Here is a 16759-nt window from a genome sequence, read left to right as displayed (position 1 = left end):
AATCATTTCTAGCATTGCTTATATAAATTAACAGTCATCTTGTATATATTTAGATAAAGATATATGAGACACTAAGCACTCAACTCCCAGAGTGTTTAGTTTGGACCACTTTTTTTTTTTTTAAAACACATTTTATATTGGATCTAACTTATACACACACACACACATCTATGTCACATTGTTAACATTCAAGTATTTTTAAAGTGAATGTCCATTTTGACAATGTAAAACTTTGCCATATTAAACAGAATACAGGCAAAGGAATTTTAAATGTATTGTAATTTAGCACAATGATTACATGTTTCAATTAGTGGAAAATTCTATAAATATCCAAGAGTCCAAAAGAGATATATAAGGCTGTTTATAAGATACACACACACACACACACACACACACACACACACACACGTATATATAGATATAACGGATTACATGCCATATATATAATTATATCTCTATCTATATATAATACAAGGATGTTTTAAGCCTTAAATAATCCTCAAATTACCATGTTCAATTTTTGGTTCCTCTTTTTTTCTGCATTAAAAAAAAAAAATCCTCCCTTGCTCTAAATTCTCCCTTATTATTCTTTATGCTCCACCTTCTAGTTTACTACTTACTGGAGAAACCAGCTATTAGAGTTGATTAAAATTATGTACAAAATGGCAAAGCTGACTCTGAATTAGGGCTTACAGGTTTTCCACAGAATGAAGTATACAGACTTTCCATAATGCTCTTTGGAACATCTAGTTTGGCTGCTCAGAGAATGCACCTCAGTTTTGCTGTAGTTCCTTCAGATTGATGAATAAGTTATTTTTGAGACAATATTTTTGAAATTATACCAGATTTTATCAGACTTAGGATTTTCATTTTTCTGTAGTTATGTTAAACCTCGAAAATCAATACAACAACTTTCCTGAGATTTTTCTGTTAGAAAAACAATGACAACTGTACTGCATTAGGTAAAATTATGCTTACTGTTATAGCACTATTCAAGATGTTGGCCATATTAAGAGGATAATAATTAATTCATATATTTTTCTATTCTCAATATTAAATTATCCTTGTATATGCTGCAGACCGTATTAAGAATGTTGCTAGGCTGTAATAAATTCTTACTACACTTCTAATAACTAAAACACTAGAAAAGAATCTGAAATAGAACTACTCCCAAATTCCCAGTTGTATTGTATGTGATATGATTATTGTTCAAAAAATGAATCTTGGGGAGATACGGATATAGAATCACAAAATCCTACAATTGGAAAAAACTTTTATGGTCTTCCAAAACTTCCCCTCAATAAACCACTTCTTTTTCAAAACTCCCTATATTTATGCCGTTCCCAATGTAATGCTTTTAATAGTTAAACAATATCCTCTCTCTTAAGACATAATTTATTTCATTGTTAAACTGCTCAAGTTAGTTTTTTTATAGTCTATTGATTTGAATGTGTCTTCTAATAAATCCATTCCATTAGTTCCATATACATTATAAAGGAGGAACAGTTTATTTATTCTTCCTTATGATAGATCTTCATAATTTCAAGTACTTAAAGATAAATTCTATGTCTCTTTGTACCCGTTACCCCTGCCCCAAATCTCCTACTCCCACTCACTCATCTCAAACCTCTATCTTCATAGTTCTTAAGATATGGTTTCCACCTAAATAATTCACTGTTTTATGGCTTTAACAGTATGCATATTAGTGTTTCTACATCTTTCTTTCTGTAGGGCACCTAAACATATTTAAAAGATGAGCCATTTAAGAAACTAAGACGGAAATTTTATCTTCATTACTTTGAAATAAGCTGCTTCTTTTCTATGGTTTCCCACAAACTTTCTTTATCACTTTTTAATTGTTTTCTACTTTGCCCAGTTCTTTCTTGAGATCTCATCTCATTGATTGTTCCACATGAAATCAGTAGGCTTGCATATTTATTTCATTCTTTCTGAGAGGTTTAGTGTTTCCTGCCTCCGAAATGGCCAAAAAGCAGTTCAAATTGGAGGTGGCTCTTCATAGCTTTGAAATTGCTCTATGTTCAAACATAAAAAGTATAATCATGAAACTTATGTCATGACATTTCAAAGATACCACATTATTTTACACTTTAGGGTCATTTTAATTAGTCAATCAGTATGTAATGCTGAAAAATACTCAGAAGATTATGTTGATGTGACTAGTCAATGTTATCTAGCCTTGATCAGAATCTCCCTTTTGGGGCAAGTTTAAAATTTTCAATGAGAGACTTCCACAGTCTACTCAGGAAACAAATTGTTCATGGCGCGCACACACACACACACACACACACACACACACACACCCCTCACATAGTAGAGTTGGTATGAAATGATGTAATTTATTTCTATCTATCACAAGTTAGCTTATTAAAAGTAAACTGCATTATTCATTTAACACAACACATTCAATATTTTTTTCTCTTCCATAGTGCAATTTTTGTTTTCATAGACTAGATATAAGGAGGGAAGTACTGAATGATAATGAAGATTTTAGAACACAAAAGATGGCCTCAATCCCAATCAATTAAAAGCAATTTTTTATGAAGGGGAATATATATCAGAAGAGCAAAATTAGTGGTAGAGAAAAAGAATCAGATGATTAATAAGGGTTAAACCTTCCCTCAAGTTTTAAATATCATCTTACAAATAACGCAATAAATTGAACATTGGTTCAACTCCAAAGGAGAATAAATGTGTAATGTAGAATTTCAAGGGAAATAGATATAAAAAAAAGATTTTCTTTATAGAATTAAAATCCTCGCACATAGAAAGGAACATCTAAAGACTCAAAGACCAATTTATTGCTTAAAAAACAGCAAAGTAAGAGGAGAACTTGAAGTGTGAGAGTAACTGGATATAAGCCAATCTCATAAACAGTGCAGAATTCTAAAGGAGACTGGCAGACCTCCCAGATCAATTAAGGAAGAAATCCTGCAGAATAGGCACATATCCGTCTTTGAAACTTTAAGTTTAGATAATGCAGCTCAAAGATGGGTAAATGGAAATAAAAAATGCAACTAAACTGAAGAAAAATTATAGATATACAGATTTTTTTTACATGCCAAACTAATAACTGACTCATTCTGTTAAACTGAATTATTAGTTAATTCCATGAAGTGAAGGATAACTAATGCTTGACAGAACAGATTATCTGACTGACAGATTGAACCTATTTCTTGTCAAAAGCTCAAGCTGATAGCCTCGACTACAACCAATATTAAATGATGAAATCTAGAATTTACTGCTCAAAATGTGTCAGCACTGTAACTGGGTAAATTGTATTTAACATTACTATGTAGGATGCTAGAAATATGTGGTGGTTATATACATGCATTATTGATATATACTATGTATATAAGCCATAGAGAGTAATAAAAAGTGAACACACCGGGACTTATGATTGTATTGACATGCACTATGATACTTTTCTTCAAGTTAAGACTTAGAAATAGAAATTAGCCTGCATTTGAGTTTATCAAGCAGGAAGTAATATCACTACTAATTGTCTTGTATTTTTATGGTAGACATTTAGGGTGTGCCACTAAAATTACAATTTTAAAGAAAAATATCTTATAATAAGAAACTCAATGTCATGGCCTGTTGAGGAAAGGCAATACTCAGGTCATGGATTTCTTCACCAATAATTAAGGAGAGACAATTAATGTTGCTTTGAAATAAATAAATCAATAAGTTTCAGTACCCCCCAAAGATTTAATTTCAGAGCCATTTTCTGCCTCTTTATACACAGAGAATGTAATGCTTTTAAGAAAAATCTTACAAACTATTTTTAGAACTGTTTATGATTAATAATAATAAAAATAAAAGGATAAATGTGATACACATGACAAAAAAGTCAGTTAAAACAAAAAGAGTTTTACAAAAGGGTAAGTTTGTTAAAAAGAAAGCATTGGGTGGCTTGGATAAGGGTGTGCTACTTATGGATGATTCAATGTAGTTTAATAATAATGTATTTTACACACGCTTGTTACAAAACATTCTGTAACTATGCTGGTATTGTAGGTATTGTAGGCTGTTAAAGTCATTTGGCACTATTCAGATAAATTACCATAGTTTGTCATTTTACGAATATTTAATTTCATTCTTTAGCACCCGGTGTATTTATACATTATCTTCTTTAATGTTGAAAATAAGCAAAATTGAATCCAGATCTTCCTAGCCAATTCATTGGTCAAAATCGTTTTACTAATTGTCTTAAATCATCAATGTTGTCTTTTTTCTAGACTTACATCATAATTTTAATAAACTGCATTTCATCTATTTAGTTAATTCTACCACAAAGAAGTTCCCATATATATTTTTATACATTTGAACAATTGATTCTTTAAAAGAAAATACAAGTTTAAAAGCAAAAGTAACTATTAATGTTAGATGGAAAACTAACATTTTGGCTTTCATTGTGGTATATATTAGTTAATAACATTTCAAAACATCAGCTTATTGAAATTTGTAGAAACATTTAATTCTCATTTATAACCAAACTTTCTAACAACTATTTTAAATGTACCTGGGCATGATAAGCTATGCATTTACTACACAGTAAAAAATTATGAGTGAAATCAAGATTTATTAAAACAGAATATTCAGAATTCTGAAAGAAGTATTGAAGGTGATCTACCATAACACTCCCATTTTACAGGGAGGTATTAAAGTCCCACGAAAGTTCAATGTTTACTAAGCTCAATAGTCCACTGGTAGAGCAAACGTTAGAATGTCATTTCATAGTGCTTTGTTCTCTCTGAGATCTAGTGAGTGCAGGATGAACAACAGAGGAATGTCCTCTTTGAATGGAGTAGCCTTCAAAAAATAACTACTATTGTCAAAACAAAGTTATAATTCAAAGTTTTGTTAAAAAAAAAATAGCACTGTGGTGAGCCACTTGCAGAGATGAGAAGGCTTCAAACGTCATGCCACACTTCATTTCTTTTCCACTGGGGCTTTTCTTGAGTAGTGAAAGAAGCCAAGGATATTTGAAAATGTAATGGAAAACACTATTCTTGTGTCCTATTAATGAATTGAAAACAGCACATGATAAAAACAGTGTCACATACTAATCTACCCTTTATGAAGTCCTTATTGCCAGAATATTTGTTTGAAATAAATGCCATCATAAATGGACCTATTAAAAGCTGATCTCACATTTTAAAAAATTCTTTTACACAATAGATTTACTTTTGTTTTAGTAATATGAGTGTCATTGAACAATGGCTAAATATAGAATAGTTGACTTACGTTAGCTTGAATAGTAATAAATATTTATAAATCTGATTTCATTTTGTTGGCTCATGTTCTTCTAATTGACCTACAAGCATTCAAATTATAGTGGTAAATTCACTATTTTGTTGAGTCTGAGATACAAGTAAAAAATAAATGGAAACAATCTTATCTTCTGTCTTTGTACCAGACCTTTCCCACTAATTTTTTTATTAAATAATATTCTGTGTACAATGATACCTTAGTTGATATGATCAAACTAATTAGTAAGAATTAATCATTAGATATTTTAAAACCAGGTCGAGAATAATTGATTGGGTTCAGGTGCCTAATTTGTGTTTTATTGTTGATTTTGGATATTTACTGACATTGAAGATCAAGAACATGTTGATTATATGTGATATCCTTTACTATTCTTACCTACAATATTTGAAATTATGAATTCACAATGCCTTAGGAGCTCAAAGTATTAGTATCTTGGAAAACACTATATTGACTATTTAAAATTCATTATTTTATATAAGATATTAATACACAATTTTAGTATTTTGATACTCATAGTAAGTCAGTATCTTGATGCGTGTCATAATTACATAATTAAGTCATTTGCAAAATTTCTCAGTTTTTCTGTATTCTCATATCAGAAGCTAGGTATGAAATTGAATGAGCATTTCCAACCATTTCTAAAAAATGGTATCACATATTTCAATCAGTCCCTACGCCTATCCCATTTATCTCTACCTCTTTTCACTTATTAACACAGTTATATACTTACTTGTTTATGTTCCCTTTCCTCCATTAGAATGTAAACTCTAAGAGATTAGGAACTTTGTTTCTTGTTCACAATTTAATCCCTAAGATTTTTAGACCAGGGCAAAACACAAGGGGAAAAGCCAATGCTTAATTAATACCTGTTGAATGAATAAATGATCCTTAGTGTCTCTCCCAGGGTTTCACTATATCCTGAAATAATGTAATTAGATCTTTTTTCCAGGGGCTTTCAAACTTCTTTGATCATGTCCCAAAGAAGTAACTATTATATTGCAGTGTTCGTGTAACTGAAACAAAATATTCATAAAACAATTATCTTCAATGAACCCTGATAATTAAATTTCTATACTATTGTATTCTAATCTATTCATGTACAAGATTATTCTGATATTGAAGTTGATTTCAAGACCCACAAACATAATTTTTTTTTATTATTATACTTTAAGTTCTAGGGTACATGTGCACAATGTGCAGGTTTGTTACATATGTATACATGTGCCATGTTGGTGTGCTGCACCCATTAACTCGTCATTTACATTAGGTAGATCTCCTAATGCTATCCCTCCCCTTTCCCCCCCCCCACAATAGGCCCCAGTGTGTGATGTTCCCCTTCCTGTGTCCAAGTGATCTCATTGTTCAATTCCCACCTATGAGTGAGAACATGCGGTGTTTGCTTTTCTGTTCTTGCGATAGTTTGCTGAGAATGATGGTTTCCAGCTGTATCCGTGTCCCTACAAAGGACACAAACTCATCTTTTTTTTATGGCTGCATAGTATTCCATGGTGTATATGTGCCACATTTTCTTCATCCAGTCTGTCACTGATGGACATTTGGGTTGATTCCAAGTCTTTGCTATTGTGAATAGTGCCGCAATAAACATATGTGTGTTTGTGTCTTTATAGCAGCATGATTTATAATCCTTTGGGTATATAGCCAGAAATGGGAAGGAAGGGTCAAATGGTATTTCTAGTTCTAGATCCTTGAGGAATTGCCACACTGTTTTCCACAATGGTTGAACTAGTTTACAGTCCCACCAACAGTGTAAAAGTGTTCCTATTTCTCCACATCCTCTCCAGCACCTGTTGTTTCCTGACTTTTTAATGATTGCCATTCTAACTGGTGTGAGATGGTGTCTCATTGTGGTTTTGATTTGCATGTCTCTGATGGCAAGTGATGATGAGCATTTTTTTCATGTGTCTGTTGGCTGCGTAAATGTCTTCTTTTGAGAAGTGTCTGTTCATATCTTTTGCCCACTTTTTGATGGGGTTGCACAAACCTAAATTTTGTAAAATACCATTTTAGTCTGAAAAGTCAATAGAGATGAAACATGTTGATCTTTGACTACGTCGAAGGGATACATGTAACCTAGTCCTTGTTGGATGGTGTAATATCTTGACAAGGCTATCTTTTCCAGAACTTCCTGCCCTTCTCAGTCACTTAAAGTTCCCTGTGTATGGATATCACTTACCATACCCCAGACTTTCAGCAGCTGGAAGGTTTGAAAAATACTGAAAATTTTCTCTTCTAGATCTCATGAGCGAGAAGCTGAGAAATTATAAAAATTTGGATTTGGATTCAGCTACAAACCAAACAATATGCTAAACATTTTTTCACATCATTCTCACCACAACCATACAAATTAAAAATTGCTGCTCCTGCAAATAAAGACACTGAGCCTTGAAAGATCAGATGATTTGCTCAAGGAGACAAAGCTACTGAGCAGCGAGTCTGGACTCACTCCTTTGGGCAGAAAGATGCAAGATGTAAAACCAGAGGCAGCCCCTCCGGACTGCTGAGCTTCCAGACAGAGTAGGGAGAATCCCAAAAGCCTCAATGACCCACGCCTTTTCCTATGGACTGTGAAGGCAAGTGAGCAGAGTGTTCTGCAACTTCTTCCCCTTGCTCGGTCTGTCCCTGCTCAACCCTACCCTGTCCTGTTGCCCTTTCTTGTTTTATATAGTGCATATAAAAACGCTCGTAAAGAGTTCTTGCCCTTATTGTACACTGCACCACGTGGCCCATCACATCTACAGCCCTGTGTGATAGGTGGCTCATCTTGCTGCACCCTAGAAAAGGCATTTTGGTGTCCAATACTCTGGTACCAGGAGGCCGTCCCTCATCCTGGAGTTCGCGAAAATTGCAAGCTGCGCCATCGTTCCATCAGTCTCGACCTTTTCTAGGGCATTTGTGATAAGGTAGAGGGACTCAAGAGTAGCTTTCTCTGGGTGATATACTTTTATTTTTATTTTATTCCCTGAAAAGGTACCCTTGACTCACCCAAAGGTCACACTGACGGGAGCTCAAAGAAAAGCTCAGAATTTAGCTCCCTTGTATTGTACTTTTTCACTATACACAGTGAAATTTTAACTAAGTAGCGTCTCACTTTGGTTATTGTAAAATAAACACTCCCAACTCCAGTCCCCGACCCCACATCCCACCACCAACAAGGTGGAGAGCTGTGGCTTGTGGGTGGATGTGCCAGTCACCTCTAAAGAAGTGCTGCGATTCTACCCTCTCCCACTTCCTCCTGGCCACTGTTTCCTGAGCCCTTTCAGGTCCAACCAGCAGGGTAAAGCCCAGGATGGTGGGAAGAGTCCCGGCTGGCGATTAAACTGGGCATGCTCAGTGGCAGAGCAGGTTTAGGCCGGGTCTGGGAAACCCGGGAGCTGAGGTGCTCGCGCCGCCGCTCTGAGCCCGAGTGCGCGCCTCTTAGGGGCCGCGACCGAGGCTGGAAAACGCGGCTGCTCCGCTCGCCTGCCCCGCTGAATTCGGCGCTGCCCGCCCACTGCAGCCTGTGCTGCAGCTGCCGGCCACCGGAGGGGGCGAACAAACGTCAACCTGTTGTTTGTCCCGTCACCGTTTATCAACTCAGCACCACAAGGAAGTGCGGCACCCACACGCGCTCGGAAAGTTCAGCATGCAGGAAGTTTGGGGAGAGCTCGGCGATTAGCACAGCGGCCCGGGCCAGCGCTGGGCGAGCGCAGGCGGCGAGAGCGCAAGGCGGCGCGGCGTCGGTCCCGGGAGCGGAACCCGGCTTTTTCTTGGAGCGACGCTGTCTCTAGTCGCTGATCCCAAATGCACCGGCTCATCTTTGTCTACACTCTAGTCTGCGCAAACTTTTGCAGCTGTCGGGACACTTCTGCAACTCCGCAGAGCGCATCCATCAAAGCTTTGCGCAACGCCAACCTCAGAAGAGATGGTAAGAGACTCATTTTGTTTTTTAACTTAAAAAAATCATGTTTGCTATTGTTATGGTTCTTTCTATGTTTTTCCCCTTTCTTTTTGAGTCTTTACTGTGAACTCGTGCTGAATGCATTGTTTGGGGAGGGACGTCTCCTGCTTGTCTCCAGTCCTGAGAGAGCTCCATTTCCGGAATGGGACTGAGAGGTGTGGGACTCCTGCTGATGGGGATAGGTATAAGCCAGGTGGCTCGTTTGCTGCACCCTAGAGAAGTCTTTTTGGTGTCCAAGCCCCTGGTACCAGGATGCGGTGCCTCATCCTGGAGTTGGCGAAAGTTGCAAGCTGCGCCGCCCTTTGGTCAGACTCAACCTTTCTTAGGCAATTTTGATAGGTGGAAGGACTCAAGAGTAGCTTTCCCTGGGTGATATACCTTTATTTTAATTTAATTATTTTATTTATTTTTACGAGGGAGAGGAGAAATCATGCGTTTCAGTCCAGCAGTTATATCTGTAGCAGTGACAATTTATCTGTATTTATTTTCAGGAAATGGCAACGTGCAGCTTATTGTCCTTTAGGTCCCCTAAGTGACTTTCCTGTTGAAGTTCACCCTGACTCAGAAGCTTAGAGTGTAGGAGACGAAGGCTTCTGAGGTTTCATCTGGACCACAGGGGCACCAGGCTTCTACTGCTAGTTTCCTTGCGGAGGCGGCTTCCAACTATCTGCAAGGAGCACAGCTCCCGAAACAGCTGTCCTAAGCAAGGTCCCAAGCCAGCTTGTTTGTTTTCCTTTACTCTAGAGGACACCTGGGTCACTGGTTCCAGGGACCCTAAGCTGAGTTTATTTACTTTCTGGGGCCTCCACCTAAATCAGAAGTTGATTTATCCTTCAAGTCCTAACTGTAGCTGATGTTCTCAGTAAATTTGAGCTGTTCTGCCATGTACCTGAACTGACCCATAGGCTTTTGGATTTTGTTTTTTCCTACATCAGTATCTGTCTCTCCTGCTTGCTTAAAGTACTAGCACATCTCCCAAGGCGACCACCAAGCAATTGTTGATGGCTTCACAGTTTCAGCTGACAGTATTTGACTGTCTTGGCAAATTCGTATTAGCCATCATATCAGTTTCTTTCTTGGTATCTCCTTAATTTGGAATTTACTAAATGACTTTTGGACTTTGCAGGGAAACCAAAATTTCATTATGTTATCTGATGATGTGTAGACTGCGGATATCAGTGTAATGGTCACCTGAAGTGGTGTAGATTGATAGCAGGGAATGCCACAGAGTCATCTGACTTTTTCATAGCATTTTTATCTAAAAGATTCCAGCCATGAGTTTTTGGTAACTCTCTGTCTTAGTTAAAAGCACGTAATTTTTTTTTTTTTAACTACATTTAAGGATTAGGCACAACACCAATTTTTTTTGGTTTTTTGTTTTTACTCTTTAATGTTTTCACCAGGGACAGATCTCCTTGTTTGTCTTGTAGGTTTGTTATTAGTTGCACTTTGTATGTCCTTTTAGCTACATAGAGTAAAATTCCATTTATAATTTGCATGACTTCATAGCCATAATTTTGTAATCTTCAGCCTCCCAAGTATCAGTTACAAGAAGTCAAGGACAGAAAATGAAAAGCATGTAACCATTGCCCATTAACCCAAGATTCTGACTAAAACCAAGTTATGTAGCTCAGCAGGGTTTTTTTTGTTTTTTTTTGTTTTTGTTTTTTTTTAAAGAGAATAATCTCATTTTAGTTTCATTGTTAAAACTCTATACATCTGCATACATCTGTCCAGTCTGTATGGGAAATGGTATGTTTCAAGAAAGCTTTAAAAACTACCCTGGATTTCTTATTTCTTCATATTTTAGTAAAACTGTTTTGCAATTACTTTAACAGTACACACACACACACACACACACACACACACACACACACACACTTTGATTAGTTCTGATTGCTCAATACTTTCCTCAACATCAATGTCATCTTACAAACAAGACTGGGAAGGAGAAAAAGGTAGTTATACCTTAAAATTTGTTTTCTGTAGAGTAAAAAATGTTAACATTCATAATGGATTGTTAGTTTATAAAATAAATGTTATAAAATGTTCAAATGGCAGCTTTTTCCTAAATGAGTATGCATTCTTCAAGAGGGGCAATATTGTCCCCCAATGGGTGCAATTAGATCTTAGAGGGTGAACACAGTCTTAGATATTGCAACGGTCTGTGTTCCTTCAAAAGGCTAGCAGATATAAATAGATATACATTTCTGTGGTATTACCAATCACAAGGAGGGAGAGTGATCAGAAGAAAAGTCTAAAAAGAGTCTTTAAGGGATGGAGGTTAGCAATAGTGAAAAAATGGTTGAGAAACATTGGCATAGAGTTTTGGTGAAAGAGTAAGAATAATGGGGCTATGAAAAATTCTAGACGACACTTGGAAAATCTTAATGGCTATAGCTGACAGAGAGAAAGTAATAACTTATTAAATTAAAACCTTGTTCTGATTCCAGACATTGTCAACCTGCTCTTTCAAATTTTTCTAATGACTCATTGAAGACGACGATATTCTTGCTCATTTGACTATCAGATTAAGACATGATAAAAGCTTGAGGAGGACATGAACATGGAATATAAAAAGGAGGAAAATAGAAAATGAAAGTTTCTAAATATTTATTTAGGGTCTTTAGAAGATCTGGCTTTCAGATTGCAAATGATAGGAAATCACAACAAAAAATTAGAAGTGAGCTTTGGGAGTTTTAGAAACCATTACCTGATGATGAACATACTTGAATGCTTTTCATTTGTTCCTGCTGGCCCTGTTAGTTGCTGCTTAATGTTGGGATGAAGAAAGGGGCAAAGAAGCCAGGTGTCCTGTACAGGGCATGAGGTGTGTTTTATTCTGTCTAGCCTAACACAATAAAACCCCACAACTTCTTGATATACTATGCCTAATAGCTCCAGATACCTGGAATAGCTAAGAAATTGATGTGGAAATACATAGTGTTGGGGTTGTCAAATGATAGTCTCCGCCTACCCATTATAAGAAGCTGATATGCTGCTGTGTCCTTGCCTTCCAGAACTCTCCATCATAGGGTATTCTTGTTCTGAAGGGATATCTGCAGAGCCTTTCTACCTGTAGAATGGTTAAATGTGGCCCAGTGAAGGAAGGTAGTTGAATCTGTTGCCCGTCTCCAGGAGGACATGAGGCTCTATAACTAAGAAGGATTAAACTATAATAATTTACAGTACTTAATAGAATGTTTACACTTATATCATATTTATTATTCTTGCTCAAACTGATTTACTTTTGATACACATTTCTGCCTCTGGTCACAAAGAAAATCTTAATTTACCAGTAGCATCTACGTATTCTAATTTTAGTGCCTACGCAGTTGGTGCTTTTGTAATAATAACTGGCCAAAACCAAGTGTTGCTCAGTGTGCAGATTAAGAAGTATAAAGATAGCAATTAACTGACAATATTAGTTACTTATTTTAAAATCTAACTACATGGAACTTCCTGCCTAGGAGCTTAAGAATGCAGATGCATTCTTCATTTCCTTGACCTTTTGTTGCTTTTAGAAAGTATAGGTGTTGATGGTAAACAATTCTGAAATTAGTTATCTTTGGTCAGTATAATAGTACTTGAGTCATCTATTACATCAGCATTATCTAGTGATAGGCCTGCAGTTTTAGTAATTGTGCTGCTGTCTTAGATTTTAAAGTAGTGAAGCTCGTTTCTTAATGTGGTTTTCTATTGTCATCGTTGATGATAGCACATTGATTTAAGTGCGAAGATCAGAGCTTAAAGGGAAGGCAACAAAACAGAGAACAATTATCAATACATTATTTTTAAAGTGTCTGAAAGCAAAGAATCCCATCTGTGTGTTTTTTGTCCAGCTCTAAGGATATTAAAGTCTATAATCTTGTAAAGCATAGCTGTGATTACATATTTTAAATGTAACATGGCTTTGACTTGCCACCATGGATAATATCATTTTATGGAAACTCTTTTAAAGAGCAGGGTTTAGCCAGGTGTCTGTATACCATGTAGTGGAGGATGCTACTAGGTTGTGAGTTACATTAATGACCATAATGAGTTTATTAAGTGATTTTTGCCACAGGATTTTCCCTTTCAGTGAATGAAAGCAAAACTGTATTGTTTCAGAACAAAAGAGTCAAACAGCGGAGCAGAGCCACAGAGTCACTGATCTCTAATGACTAGTAATAAGCATAAGCTTGATGTCATGCGGAACTCTGAGCATATGTGGTCTCAGAGCCCTGTCATTCTAAGAGTCTAGAAGGATATGCATATTTCTGTCTCTGTCCCTAAGAGCTGAGTCACAATGTAAATCATCTTCCTTCTGGAAATTAGTCTTGAACTTTCTATGTTGAAGTCAGATTAGTATAAAAAGGCAGCTCTGGAACACCTTCATACAATCCTTCCCTTTGTTATGATAGGGAAATCTTTTAGATGGATGAACCAGGTGTAGAATGTATCTACCTCAGCTGTGCCATGCCATTCAGGGAATACATTGATCTTTCTAAAAGGATTAAGATGACTTGAAGGTGAAGGTGAGTTAATGCCTGAGCTACCTAACCTCTTTCAAGGCTCTTTTCAGATCATTCTTTACTTGATCTTAACTGTCTTCTGAAGATGAAAGGTAGCAGACAAATAGTTCTTTATCATAAGTTCTACTGCTAACCCCTGCTGTAACTATTATTCATGTATTCAATGAAGGCTGAAGTACAGTGGTAAGATCTCGGCTCACTGCAAGCTCCGCCTCCTGGGTTCATGCCGTTCTCCTTCCTCAGCCTCCCAAGCAGCTGGGACTACAGGTGCCCACCACCACACCCAGCTAAGTTTTTTGTATTTTTAGTAGAGATGGGGTTTCGTGGTGTTAGCCAGGATGATCTCAATCTCCTGACCTCGTGATCCACCCGCCTCAGCCTCCCAAAGTGCTGGCATTACAGGCGTGAGCCACCACGCCCAGCCTTCAGTGATTATTTCTAACATCCCTAATGCCTCCTATGTATTGTGCTAGGTAACTAAGCATCTGGCACAATATGATGAAGCACACATGATTCCTGACCTCTTGGAATATATTGCCTAGTGGACAATATAGACAAACAATTGTCAGTTCCATTACATATTTTTCAGATGCATTCTGGAGAGTACCGGGATTCTCCAGAAGTGCCGTGGAGGTCAGTGCACAGGTACCAAGGAGGCTGAATGCGTGTGGCTTCTGCTTCTCCACCCCTTCTTCAACAGAATAGCTCCGCATGTATTATCACACTTCTTCTTCACTTATGTGTGTTCATCATAAGAGTTTTACTTGAGAAAATGTATTTTGCAATTTAAGTGTGAAAGTTCTAAAGAGTGTGATCTGTGCTTTAATGAAGGAAATGCACTGAGAGATAGGAATACACAAAGAGCACCTAATATAGACTTGAGGAATTGGGAAAGACTTCCTGGAGGAAGTGGTGTCTGAACTGAGGCTGAAATGTATGCTGCTTTGCCTGTAAAAGTAAGCAAACATGAAACGAGGCTTTATGTCTTAGGACTCTTTGAAAAGAATGTCATTTTATTATTTAGTTTTAACTGACAAATAAAGATTGTATAAATGTATCCTGTAGAGCATATTGTTTGGAAATATCTATGCAGTGTTCAATGACTGAATCAAGCTAATGACCATATGCATTATTCATATATTTTTGTGATAACACTTAACCCTTAAAGTCTGCTTCCTTATCAATTTTCAAGAATGCATTGTGATTATTATAGTAATCATATTGTATACATTGGGATTCTTGATTTTTAAAATGTTAAAATCCAGCATGGCATGCCTTCTCTGGACTGAAGGAGCTCAGGGATGATTGCTGGGTGGAAGCTGTGAGCAGGGGTTGACCGTGCTGTGTTCATTCTGGACAAGTCATTTCAGACATTGGGTGCAGTGAGAGGGAGGAGCAGGAGAGAACAGCACTTGCCAAGCTTTCCAGGTGAGAATACAGGTATACAAGTGTCCAACAGCGAAAGGCATGGGGAGTAATGTTAGGGAGCTTGGCCATTATGCTGAGAGCAGTGGGAAACCATTGAAAGGTATAATTTAGACCAAGACATGGCCCATTCTGTGTTTGACTGCTGGGTGCTGGTATTCTTGAAGAGTCTGCCAGACGGAGGCTGTGATCAGGGCCAGTCTTCCTATACCTCTGCTGCCTGTGGGACATGAATACAGATGGAATCATTTCATTTTTAATATGATGGTGGGGGACATGAATGACTTTCTTAAACCCAAATCCCTAAATCCTTGGTGCCCTCACCATATCCCTGAGGTCCCCTCACCGTGGTTGAGGCTCTGCAGCTCAGCACAGCAGATATTATTTTGTAACTGTATCTGAGGTCTCAATAAAGTAATATGAATTATGCAGGTAACCTGTCTAGTGTTTGATAACATTTTAAGTTTTTTCAAATAGCTGCATTTCAGAATTAATGCAATTTAAAAGGGAGCATTTTTACACTGTTATGTGAGCGATGGTTTCAGCAAAAAGCTACAGGGAGTAATATATAATATTACAGCAAAAAGGAAAGAATCCAAGACAAAAGGGGCAGCAGAAATATTCTGCCTCCTCGTACGGTATTTCAAAACCAAATGTAAATCAAAACTAAAGGAGGAAGCCCACAGGACAGCAAAGGGCACAAGTGCACATACAGGAAGAAATAGTTTCTTCTGATGAGTCTTTTTTTCCAGAGCAAGAATAAAGCATGCTTTGTTTCTGATAACTGTTGATAATGCACATAATAATATGTCTTTTCCTTCATCTTCCCTCTGGTATGTTGACATCTCTATGTTAGCTTTAATATTGACAGATTAATACTGTGTGTTTTTTTGATTTGTGGGGTGCGCAGTTTAGTGGTTTTTGTATAATTAGGAGGTGGAGAGGTCTGTGGAAGCATCGCAGCCCAGGCATGGGAGTTGTCTTTCATTGTGAGGTGTCATCTTTTCTCAGATTTTAGGATTTTTACTTGAGCACTATTTTATAGAGTGTGTTCATGAAGACAGTTTTGGATGCAGTGCTTTGTCTATAAAAGTAAGCCAAACATGATTTGAAGCCTTATTTGTTAGGATTCATTTTTTAAATTTTATTTTATTTTATTTATTTTTTGAGACAGAGTCTTGCTGTAGCTCCCAAGCTTGAGTGCAGTGGCATAATCAAGGCTTACTGCAGTGTCAACCTCCCGGGCTCATGCAATCCCCCCACCTGAGCCTTCCACAAGTAGCTGGAACCACAGGCACATGCCACCATGCCTGGTCATATCTTATTATTAATTTATTTTTAATTGACAAAAATTGTATATATATATCATGTACAACATGTTTTGAAATATGTATACAGTGTTGACTAAAACTAATTAACATGCATTACCTCACATACTTACCTTTTTTGTGTGATGATAACACTTAAAATCTACTCTTTTAGCAATTTTCAAGAATATAGTACAATGTTATTAACTATAGTCCCCATGTTGTATATATTAGGATCTTGAATATATTAGGATCTTGAA

At 36.9% G+C, this 16759-nt stretch overlaps 1 protein-coding gene across 2 annotated transcripts in view; it reads left to right on the top strand.

The window, feature by feature from the left end:
- Positions 1-8648: 8648 nt before the first annotated feature.
- The window catches only part of PDGFD (platelet derived growth factor D), a 263094-nt gene continuing 254983 nt past the window's right edge, over positions 8649-16759 (top strand). The window contains exon 1 of one of the 2 annotated variants that reach the window (XM_030918794.1): positions 8649-9220. In XM_030918794.1, the coding sequence (XP_030774654.1) occupies positions 9097-9220 (124 nt within the window). In that variant the 5' untranslated portion in view covers positions 8649-9096. The remainder of the gene's footprint in view (positions 9221-16759) is intronic. The other variant, XM_010354689.2, reaches the window with a different exon arrangement.

This window comes from Rhinopithecus roxellana, chromosome 15, assembly GCF_007565055.1.
Source record: "Rhinopithecus roxellana isolate Shanxi Qingling chromosome 15, ASM756505v1, whole genome shotgun sequence".
NCBI lineage: Eukaryota > Metazoa > Chordata > Mammalia > Primates > Cercopithecidae > Rhinopithecus > Rhinopithecus roxellana.
This window is presented reverse-complemented; position numbering and strand designations above follow the sequence as displayed.